The 11,972-nt window shown below is 41.7% G+C and overlaps 1 protein-coding gene across 4 annotated transcripts in view; it reads left to right on the plus strand.

Moving 5' to 3' along the window:
* KIAA1210 (KIAA1210 ortholog) overlaps window positions 1-9,786 on the plus strand; it is a 540,680-nt gene extending 530,894 nt beyond the window's left edge. For all 4 annotated transcript variants that reach the window (XM_086918565.1, XM_086918567.1, XM_086918568.1 and 1 more), the window contains exon 12: window positions 7,851-9,786. In XM_086918565.1, coding sequence (XP_086774691.1) covers window positions 7,851-8,023 — 173 coding nt within the window. In that variant the 3' untranslated portion in view covers window positions 8,024-9,786. The remainder of the gene's footprint in view (window positions 1-7,850) is intronic.
* The last annotated feature ends 2,186 nt before the right edge of the window (window positions 9,787-11,972 follow it).

The following is an 11,972-nucleotide window of genomic DNA, read 5'->3' on the forward strand; positions in this document are numbered from 1 at the left end:
ATTATTAATACTTTCAAAATCCCAATCATCAGAAAATGTACTCGGTTTTACAAAGTAACTTAATGAAACCTTGAATTGATGAGGATATTTCAGGATTTCGACCGGACCATAGATTTCATAGTCCGTTTTGTCCCATACTACCCCCCGGGTATTGGAATGGCTGTGACATTTACTGTTGATAGTTCTCTTTTCGTCACGTGGGATGATTTGTGTGGTTTTAGGACTAAGTTGATGTTCTGACTTGCTGTGTCCATTGAACTGTATTTTCCCTCAATAAATTTTCCCAAACAAAGTGCCATGATGAGCCAAAGCAGGAGGAAAAATACACCTAGACCAAACCAGAACTCTAACCATGGAGATATGAGGTAAACTTCCTTGAGTTGATGAAAGAGTTCTGTTGCTTTTTCTTTAAAAGTCTTTGTTTCTGGCATCACTTCGGGGTTGCTTTGATCCTCAGAAAAGTTATCAAAGTTGATGAAGTAGCCAGAGGCAGTTCTGTCAATTGTTGGAATTGTTCTTTCAATTTGTCTTTCAGTAGCACATTCTGATGCCACATCATTGTAGACTGGTGTTTCTTGACGAACTGTTTCAATCTGTGTTTCAAGAGGCATGAGTTCCATGGCATTATTGTGTAGTCCCTCTCTGTGCACTGCAGGCTTATCGAATGTGATTAGTCTTTCAGTTTGAACCTCTTGGATTGTTGCAAGTTTGGGTATTCTGTTGTTTCTCGGGAGTCCACTGGGCCTACTGTTGATTATAGGCCACATGCTTGTGGTTTTACCAGGTTGATTGATACAACTCTGTTCTCCTTTTTACCAGCAAGGGGCGGTAGTACTACTGATCTTGTTCCGTTGATTGCTAAGACAGGTACTGCTTTTCTGTAAGAAGGCCCAAATTCCTTCTTCACCACTATTTTTTCTCTGACTAGATCCCCAATCTTTGGAATCCAGACAGGCCTTGCTGAGGCTGGAGGTGTCTCGTCAGTGGTAGTTGGCTGTTGCTTTAACTTTATGTTGCTTAAGGATTTTCTTGTTTCATTCAAGTCCTGTAAAACAGCCAAACGATCTTTGATGTCAAAGTCTGTTTTCTTATCTTCTACCACTGATACCCGACTATCTAAGTCCTGAATTTGCATTCTAGTTCCGAACAATAGTTCATATGGGCTAAAACCTTTTAGAGAATTTCTTGGCAAATTGTTAAGACTTAACTGGACACTTATTAAATGTTTGACCCACCCAGCACCCGAACCTAATACCTTCGCTGTTATAGATTGCTTTATGTCCCGTTTTTTTCTTTCTACCACACTGTTCCCTCCGGGGTGTGACGGACAAGAATACCGCAAGCCAACGCCCATGCTGGCCATGGCCTGCTTGTAAGCTCGAGAGCTGAAAGCAGGACCCTGGTCAGAATGGAACATGGCAATTGCGTATGTGCCGATAAAGACTCGCAGATCTTTTATAACCGTTCTGGCGTTAGCCGAGCGTTAGGGCCACATTTTTTAAGTGTGTTTTGTCTTAATGATATACAATGGGGCGCGTTTCTCTTGTTTGATTGCGCGGATAGATCGCCTTATGCTTTCTATTAGGGTTCCTGACACTACACTGGCCGGTTCTTCATAATTTTTTTGCAAAATCATTAATTCCTTCACTCATTTCCGGCCACCAGTACTCTGATTGCAGTTCTCTCAGAGAGTCCCTGATTGTTTGGTGTCTCAGACCCAACCCCATATGTGCTTCCTGTAATAGGAAACCTCTCCTGTTCATGTTTGGAATTACCCTATCCCCCACTTCAGGGATTCGAGCAAAAGGAACGGAGTTTGCATCAATTACGTATGCATAATTGAGTGGATAGTTCACGGGTAGTGCTGCACAGTCGCCTTTTACGGACGCTTTGACTGCCAGCATGGTTTCCCCTTCTATGTATTTTTCTGAACGCTTTTTTGTGGCTACGGAAGCCGGTTTAGTTGCTTCCGCTGTGGCTGTATTAGCCAAGGAATTCCCTGCAACGTGAACGCCATCACGTTGATGACTCAGAGTGTGTATCACGTGAGTCTTTTGTAGTTCTTCCTGTAAAAGAGCTACCTGTTTCCAAAGCATTTTATGCTTTATTGTGGCACCTGTGTCATCTTTGTAATCATTTTGAATCCAGCTCTGTAACTTATTTTAAGAGTTGACGCAAAAATGCGAATCGCACACGATTAGTGTCGGGAATTCACGTTCTGCATTTTCAAGCGCCATCTTTAAACATCTGATTTCAGCTCTGAGCCGAACAGTTTCTAACTGATTCAGTTTTTGTTATTTTCGGTCTGAATTTACCGCACAGCCAACGACCTTTAACAATCGCACAGGCAGCATCATAGGATTTGTTCTCTACGTTGAAATGCTGTACACATCTATCTGTATAGATTATACAGGCGTACTGTGGGAGAGGCAGAAGTTCGATTGGCAGAGGATATTCTTCTTCATAAGTCAATTCATTCAGTTTTTCGAATTGCGGGGCGAAATAGTATTTCACATCTTCCGCTCCAAGAGAATCTATACACTGTATCCATTTCCGATCCAGTGACACTGTAGGCAGGTTTACTGGGCTGAATAGCGCCTCGAAGGCGGATTCCGCTGTGAGGACATTAATCCTTTTGCCATGCGCTAGTTCTCGTTCATTCGCTAATGCAGTTTCTACTGCTTTCACAGTTTTTTCTGTTGGACTGAATGTTTTTTCTGCTTGTGTGTACAAGTGAGATTTAATTGAAATTGGTACCTTTTCTCCCTCATTAGAGGTTAGGTATGTGAATCCGCATCTTCCTGGGATGATTCGGATTATAAGATTGCGTGTGTTGTCACGTGTATCTAATTTTGTTTTTGCTAACATGTCTGTTTGCAGTGATCTCAACATTTCTGTGTGTTTTTGAGTCCAAGTGATTGGTTTAAAATCAGGTTTAATTAATTCGTAGAGAGGTTTAACCCTCTCCGCATAATTTAGAATGTATGTTCTTCCGAAATTCAGAAAACCTAGAATCGATTGTAAATTCTTCAGCGTTTTTGGAGCTTGGAGCACAGCACAGCGCACTTTTCTAAGAAGTTGTCCGCTAGGCTTTTTCCTTCACTTGACAATTCGTATCCTAAAAATAATACGGTCAGATGGGCAATTCGAGACTTTTTAAAGTTGAATTTGTAACCCTCTGCTGCGAACCCAAGTATAATGGTGTTCACTCTTTTCAAGTGAGTTCCAAAGTCTCCGTCTGTTAGATAGATATCATCTACGTAAGATAATGCCTCATCATCATACATTTGTAGTAACTCTGTTACTCTGGCTGAAAATAGTCCTGGGCTGTTCTTGAATCCCTGTGGGAGCCTACAGAAATTTTTCTGAAACCCCATTACTGAGAAAGCGGTCAAGTATCTGCTTTCTGGTGCAATATTTTGACAAAAGAAACCATTAGATATGTCTAATGTTGTTTTATATTTTTTCCTAACTATGTTATTCATTAGTGCAGCACTATGCGAATTTTGTACTGCAAATGTTTTGCAACATGCGTTAAGGTGTCTGTAGTCCAAAACTAGACGATATGAATTGTTTGGAGACAGGAAACGAAGGATTGTTCATTTGAGAGGTGCAGGTTTCAATCACCCCTTGGTATTCAAGTTGATCTAAAATCTCCCTGACTTGTTTTTTATCTTCTTGCTTAATGGGATACTGCCTTTGGGCAGTCGGTTGACTTTTTAACTGGATTTTGTGAGGAGGAGAATCCTCATCCCATCCTACATGATTTTTATATAATGCTGGTGCCTGGGCTATTGCCCATTTCCTTGCATAAGTATATTTTTTGTGAATCGGAATGTGATTCGACAAGGCAGGCATAATCATTTCTTCGCCACGAGGGCACTCCCTGACAAACTCTGGGGGCCAATCCTTTTCAGCTAACAGAATGCCATAGCCTTTTGAGAGTTTATCCCAAAATAGACCCCTTATTTTCCTGGTCTTACCACCCTCTATACGCAGTGTTATTTCGTATATCGTATGGGGCTCGCTAACTCTGGTGTCGGCAGTTTCTACTTGAATGTATTCATTCGTGTCCACTGTCTCCAGATGACTCATCAGGATCTTGCGAGCTATGGTGATTTCTGCTGCACTGTCTAGCATTGTCTGTGCCCACTCCCCGTTTTTCAACTGTGTCCTTAGTATTCTCGGCATGTTCGATTACTCTAATACTGGCTACCTTCTTTCTTGGAAATTGTCACTTTTTACTTTGAGCAGGTTCCTTGTCTTTGGACTTGGTGTGCTCTCCTGGGTCTGACCGTCCTCTTCTTTCCGATTTCTGCGAAAAAGATCGAGAGGGACGTGTATCAATACTTTGATATCTATCAGGCTTCTTCAAATTATCCCTATTTCTAAGGTTATATATTTTCTCAGAGGGCTCCCTCTGGGGAGACTGGAGTTCTCGAGTCGGAGTTCTTTCCCTCCGTCGAGGAGACCTTCCTCTGGACTGGAAAACTTTTTCTTTGGGAGTGGATTGTTTATTTCCATCCCAGCTCTTTTTAGGAGTGTTTGAATTATTTTTAATAATTTTTCAGGATTTTCGAGCAGTTGGGGCTTTACTGGTTTTCCACCCTAGCTGCCTCTACCTAGTTCTTCATAACATTTTTCTATAATTCTGGCAAGCTCAATTGGTTGATCTGTTATATCTGTTTCCTTCAACTTCTGGCGGATCGCCACAGATGCTGCTTCTCCTTTTATATTGGCTAATAATATAGCCGAGACCTGCTTGAAGTCTTTCAGTAATTTCATACCAAGAATTAAAGCAGGTTCTGGACCGTATTCATTCTGAATCTGTTTCAGCACTTCTGGTATTACCGCCATTGACGGGACACCATGTGTTTTTGTGTAAATGGAAGCAATGACTGTACCCCAAGTGTCACAGTCCTCCATGTGTGGTGCGACCCCCATTGGAAGGCAGATGGTCAAGATTCTGTGTTTCTCAATAGGGGTAGTATTCGGAAATTCTGCCTCTATTTGAGTAATTTTCTGCGCTAACCAGAAAGGAATTTGTTCCCGTTTTATGGGTGTTTTACCAAGACATGAATGTATGTTCTGTGGTGTAATTTTATTTGTGTTCCCCTGATGAGGGGTCAGCTGTGGTGTATTAACAGCTGTTTGGACTGTGGCAGTCCGCATTACATATTGGACTAATTGCCTATGTATTTTAATTAATGTTTTTAGCTGTGCTAAAAATTCTTCTCTAGACATTTTTGCAATGTCCGGATGTGGTGTGTAGCTGGCTAGAACCGGCCACGTTGCTCCTGGTCTACCTAGTGGACCGAGCCTGGTAATATGATCATTGTGTTTTAGGGCGCCTTTAAACCAGAGCAGGTGTTCTTGGAATTTTAATGGGATTTCAATCTCCTCGGAAGGAGCGTACTCTTCCGGTGGATCCCCTATTTTGTAATAGTGGAACTCGTGTGTTGCAGCGTTTTCTACTGGAAATTTTATCCATGAATAGAATACCTCTGTCTGCCGATATTCGTGTGCCTCTATCACGAAGACGACTGTGCATCCTTGTGTGGTCAGTCCATTTTCTATAAGTTTTGACGTTATAGATTTTCTTAAATGTGCCGGATGATTATTGCACCCGGTTCAGTAGTACCGTCGGGACCCTGCTCAGTCGCATTTACTGCGGGTGCAGCGGTTCCGTTTTCTCCTGGCATTGTATCAATGCAAGGTTTGCAGAGCAGGTCTCCAAGGAGACAAAGATTAGGTGCACAATATTTTGGAACACTGTATCCTTCAACGTTGAATAAACCAGAGCTTTATATAGGAATCTCTTCCTACTAAGTTCGGGCGGATTTTAACCTTTCACCCACTCCAGACGTCTATTGGAGTATTTACGGTAGAAAGGGGTCTGTGTGAAAAATGCACGACTGAGTTACTCTAACGTCTTGCGTTAGTTTTATCGCCTTACCAAACGTTGGGCGCCATGTAGTGTAGTTTCTATTTTCCCAATAGGCCCTGCGCATTGGAATAACATAAATAGTAGTATGGACGTAGAAGTGTCGATCTTCCAGGTCTCCACTGACTATGCTAAACTTAATTGGGTTTGTTACCAACTAGCTCAGAGGTCACTGGAAACTTTCTTGACTGAATAGGAAGTGATCAGCTTCCCTGGTACAGACAAGAAGGGATTCAGTTTTCCAACAACCGCATAAACATGACAACTTTGCTCCTTAGAATTAGAGTCAATCTCTAGAGTCGTGTGAAACAATAGACAGTTATTTTACTCAGTCAGTTTTGTGCAGATTACTTTCACCAAAGTGCAGAGAATAGAGAGACGGGCGTTTTCAATAAAAAGGTATTATTTATTGAACAGTCTTTCTTCTCATGCAAGAGAAATGAATTGCCACAATTGCAAGACTTGTTATTGTAAAAGGTGCGTACAGTAAAATGAGGATTGCAAAATAATACTGTAAAAGCATTGACATGGTTTCTTAGCCATACAATGGTTTAAAATGAATAAAACATATATACATTCATATATACATTAGGCTAACGTACTCAACTGGTGCTTCTAACTACGCCTACCCCAGTGTACCTGACCTAAGCCTAATACTTGGGAGGGAGTAAGTAAGTAGCAGTTTTAGTTAAGTTGGTTTTGCCAAGGTTTGCTTCAAGAATTCTCTCTAAGGGTTTAGTCAACACCATACCTCTGAAATAGAATGTTGGAGGTCTTGTATCTCCTTCCAGGACTCGATATCCCAGTCACTCGCAAGAGTAGGCTGGAAACGCCGGAGCTGGATTTTCTCGGCAGGAGAAAAGACAGCGTCTCTCTCAGTGCGTCGAGGAGGAGGAGGGGCAGCGTCCGTGGGCAGCTTGCATCTGCTGGGCTCTGCAGGGGACAGCTGTTCTGCACCTATGTTCACCACACCATCGCTATCATTGATGTCGTTGAGACAGCAACAGCAGTAGTAACATCAGCGTTTGCTTAAGGCAACGTTGGTAATATTTATACCTGAAAGGTGCCTGGTTTGACGTACGTTTTTGGACATAAGGCGTCAATAAAGATGTCACTAGGAAGTGATCGTCTCTTAGTGCTCATTAAAGTTCTATTACTAATCAAAACATAGCAAGCGGGGTTTTCCCAGGTTGCTGAGTTTTATCTTGTTGAAGAACTTGGAGTGTAATCTAGGAATCTTAGATAGTGGCTTCTGCTGTGTCATTTGCTCTAATGAGCTGCAGAGGAAGTTGCAGAGGAAGAGATTCTGAAATGTGGCTCTGATCATGTTAGGCCAGAGACGAGTTTCTGAAATATCACTCTTGATCGTTTATGCCAATATAGGGGTACAAGTGGATTATAGCCGTATAGGGGCATAAGGTCACAGTATTGATCGGGGTCCTAGATTAGAACACGACAATCTGAATCCCCTTTTTGTAGCTTGGGTCCTCCAGGAAGTGTTTTGAGCTCCAATTCTCTTTACACCAGAATGTTTGGATGGGCTTGGAGAGGGAAGTGCGGGGGAAATTTCTTTAAACCTTCCGATTGTTCCCAGCTATGTCATGTGGTACCTAGGTAGAGAGTGGACACAATTCATAGAAGTAAATATTGGTACTTGAAAAATGTTATTCGGAGTAATGAAGATTACCAGTAAGTAAATGAATCATTCATCTGCTTGTAGTCAAATATTCTAAATACCTGATTACTGCTGCATTTTACAGTCTCTTATTTGATATTTGTATAGTGCACGTTTGTCATAGTATGATGTGATGGACATTAGTTGTGTATGCAGAAAACGTGCTTTGTCATCAGATTTTACTATATGTTTAAAGACGCTCAATGACGTGGCACTGTTGTAATATTTCAGCTTCTGTTGGGCCTGCACCTCCAGCCACAACTCCAGCTCCCGCCGTGGAGAAAGGAACGCGCCAGCACCCCGGCCACCAGGCCACAGGACAGAGTTCTGCCGAGCCGCCCTGGCTATCCCTGGCGAAGAAAAAGGCCAAAGCTTGGAGTGAAATGCCTCAGATTGTCCAGTAGCAGATGGCTCGCCGTATTCAGCATCACTGCCTTTGGGTTCAAGGGCTATTGCCATAACAAGGCCGCACATCACCAGCTATGTTCACGAGGCAAACAGCGTGGTGTACCGAAACGGGTCCCTCGTCATGAATGCAGGACTTATTTATGTCTTTTAAACGTCTGTCCAGCTACAGTGATGTCTTTGAACATGCTAAAGGCTTGCGACTTTTCTTGATCAAAGCGTGCCCTGTATTTTAATCATGCAATGCAGTATTATTCAAATGCAGTAACAGTGTTATATTGCTGCTTTGGTATTTTACACTAGTGCCAAATGTTACATGTATTTCCTCTATATATTACCTCGTTAATACTAAATTGGAACGCAGCACTGGACGTGCTAATGCAGCCATGTTAATGACTTTTGAGCAGGTGTTATTCACCAGGCGTGGCTAAATGTGTGGTCTTTGTAGTAAGGCTTTGCAAGTCATGGTGGTGGAACCTTGTCATGGCTGTTTATAGGCAACAACCCAGGGGCATGACCTTTGGCCCCTACCCTTATGAAGCATCACGTGCTGGCTCGAGGGCGCCAAAAGGGAACACTCGGTGCCTGCCCTGGCACTTATTTCCAAAGGATGCAAGTGAATGTCCCCTTTTTGGCTTTGATAGACAAATGCCTTGTGGGAAACCGTCGTCTGTTCTCGCTTTGCAATGAATCTTTAGCATAGAAATCTTTTCCGAGCTGTATGACCACATCTTGCTCTATACAAACCCTTGGCATGGACCTTCCATTTGCAGCAGTGGGGTGGCCTCTTCAATGCTTTATCTTTACATCCTACACCATTGCTTGCATATGAAACCAAAAGTTGTCTTCGCGGTTTCTGTGCCACCATCTAAAATTGAAGCTGGAATGAAATATACATTGTAAAGCAGTGAAGTCTGGCCTTGATCTGGGAAGGCCAGAGCTAACAAATCTCCAGGATATCCATACGAGCGAAGCGGACATAAATGTATCTAAATAGGACTTTCGCTTACTAAGTAGTTGTCTTTAAAATCTGCCAGGCACCACCCCTGTGTTGAAGGATGCAGTGGTTTACAGAAACAAACACGAAGCGCATATAGTTTGGAAAGAGGCAGAAACTCAAAAATATGTTCTCTCCAGAAAAAAACACTAGAAAGTTGCACTTTTTAACATCGACTAATTTGTACGTCTCCAATAATACACGTTTGAATAGAAGTTGAATATAGTTTTTCCAAATGAGTGGGTTACCAAGTCGTAAGATAAGGATCGTTCAACCTCATTACTTCACAATGGATTTTATTTTTTCTGCGCAGACTATAAACGTAATTAGTTTTGCATTTTAGCCCGGCCATAATCAAAACGTTTTACTTGTCATTTTTGTGTGAAAGTGCTTAGTTCTGTTCCGCAGGTAAATGGAACTGAATGGGATCATTTGACAGAGCATAATCAGTTGTGTGCCTTTCAAGGAAGTACCTCCTCTACACACTGTCAGTTTTGTTTTATTTTATGTAAAATATTGCACTTACTGTAACATTATGAGTTGTATCCTGGATTGTCATAAATTGAGTGATTTATGGCTACTCAATATATTGCATATTCTTAACAATGCGCCTAAACTGGTGCTGGTGAACGGACGTTGGTTCTTTGAATTGCTAAATGTACTCCTTTTTATATTTGTATATACAACAAAATGTAATCCTCACTTTTGAAATGCATATTTTCACATCTTGTTTACAATTAAATGTTATGACTCATTGGGATAAAATGTGTTTTAAATGACGCTGTTGCCGTGTTTCACAGTGGTTTCTGAAAGGACCCTAGCTAAAAGTGATGTTCACTGCTTTTTAAAACTGATGGATTTAACGCATATGTTAGATAATCAAATAGACATGTTTTAATCACCACGAGCCAACGACTTGTGAGCTACAACAATTAATGGCCAAAACATGTTTATAGATCACAAGTCTCTCACTTATGTTGATGTACTGAACATGTTTGCAGCATGTGTTCTTGGAGCAAAGATGTTATGCCTTCTGCACATGGCGCAGTTCTTGCCCTTTAGAACCTACTGTACACAGGTTCACAGACTCCACCTTAGGTAAACAATTTAGAATTAATTTCGGCCTAGTATATCAGCCCTGTTTATTGGCAGAGGCAAAGTAACTCTACATTGCAGAGGAGAGAGAGTGTCTTTAAGAGGGAGACTGGAGAACTATTCGAAGAACTTTTCGACTCAAAAATAGAACTTTGTCAGCTGACTGATTAGGTCATATGAGGTTAACTCAACTTGTAGTGGGGTAGAGGATGGAAAAACGCATCTAAGGCCTGTAACCTTTATTTGGCAAAGAATCATGTTGAGGACAAATGTCTTGTGTGTGAAGCAAGCATTGTAGTGCAAGAAAATCATAAAACTTGGAAGAGATTATTGTTGGACATGTTATGCTTAAATGGAACACAGAGCCTCATCTGAGGTTCCTCAATGGACCTTTGAAGAAGAACTTCAAGACAGCACTGAAACAGGGATTGAAGGGTGATGATGGTGCTAGAAGATTAGTCCAAACAAATAATATTGACCAAGGAGGCTCACAGCTATTCTCATCAAGAAGCAGAGGGCTCTATTCGGGGAGGGGGCAGAGGTATGATGCTCTGAAAACCCTGTAGAAGGCCATAGTGACCAGAATAGACACTCTGTCTTGGTTGCACATATCAAAACAGTCACAACAAATCGACATAAGCACTCCTTCACTTTCTTCTCTCCTAGGCTTTGGAAAAGGGACCAGTGCACCATTCCAACAAAAAAACAGTATTAAGGTTGGGAGAGGGTGAGACTTCGTGAAAAGGATTGAAGCGTGATTGATTAACGCCTACTTAAAGACAGGCTTCGAGAAAGAGGTTTGGTTTGAACGAGTTTGTGGCACTAAAAGAAGGAGCAAAGCTGGTATATGTGCAGTCCAGGGCCTACATTAATCTAGGCTTTGGAAAATGAAATCTGACACTTTCGAGTGGCTTAAAGCAGGAATTGTAGAAGTGTCTGGGAAAACGGATGTACGATAAAGGAGAATACAAATAGGTATGGGATTCAAGCACATTCAAATTAGCATTTGAAGAGGTGATTTTAGAGGAAGTGTTGCAGGGATTCTGTTTGGAAACAGAACTATGCCTGGGACCGCAGGACGTCAGAATATAGGAATTGAGTCACCATACCACATCAGCACCTATGGGCCCTAATACGATTAGCTCATAGAGCCTACCTGCCCTCCTAACCTTCCCAGAGTAACAGGTAAATTGGCACACCAGAACACAACTCTCTTGTCCCCAGGGGAATCATGGAAACAGATCATCACCTTTATTTTTCTCACTCATTCATGTCTATAATATACAAAGGAAAGACATGAGGGAAGTTTAGAATATTTTTTGAAACTATCGTGCTCTATTATGAAGCAACTGTGCTGCACTTAGAAAACCCATACAACTGAGCAGAATATGAAATTAAATTAAGTATTTGTAAAGTGCTGCATATACCCAAGGGTGTCTAGGCGCTACTTTTAAACTAGTGGAATTAGAGGTATTACACTGAACTCACAATCTAAAAAGGCCAAGTTTTCAGTCCTCTCCTAAATTTAAACAGATTGGTTTCTTTTATCAAAGCTTTTGGCAGTGAGTTCCAAAGTCTAGTTGTAGTGTAGGTGAAACTTTTACCCCCTCCCCCCCCCAATTTACTTTGTGCACTCTAGGTATATTCAAGCTTCCACAATCAACCAACCTAAGTGATCTGGTCAGGGTATACTGTTTAAAATGGAGTGACAATTGCACCAGACCACAACCATGAAAAGCTTTGAAGGCTATACATAAAACTTTGAGCAGTGGTGGCTGGTGCCATTTGAAAGTGGTGGGGCGTAACATTTTTGTCATACTGCACCGCAGAGAGCGAGCGTAGCAAGTGAGCCGGAA

This window comes from Lissotriton vulgaris, chromosome 4_1, assembly GCF_964263255.1.
Source record: "Lissotriton vulgaris chromosome 4_1, aLisVul1.2, whole genome shotgun sequence".
Taxonomy (NCBI): domain Eukaryota; kingdom Metazoa; phylum Chordata; class Amphibia; order Caudata; family Salamandridae; genus Lissotriton; species Lissotriton vulgaris.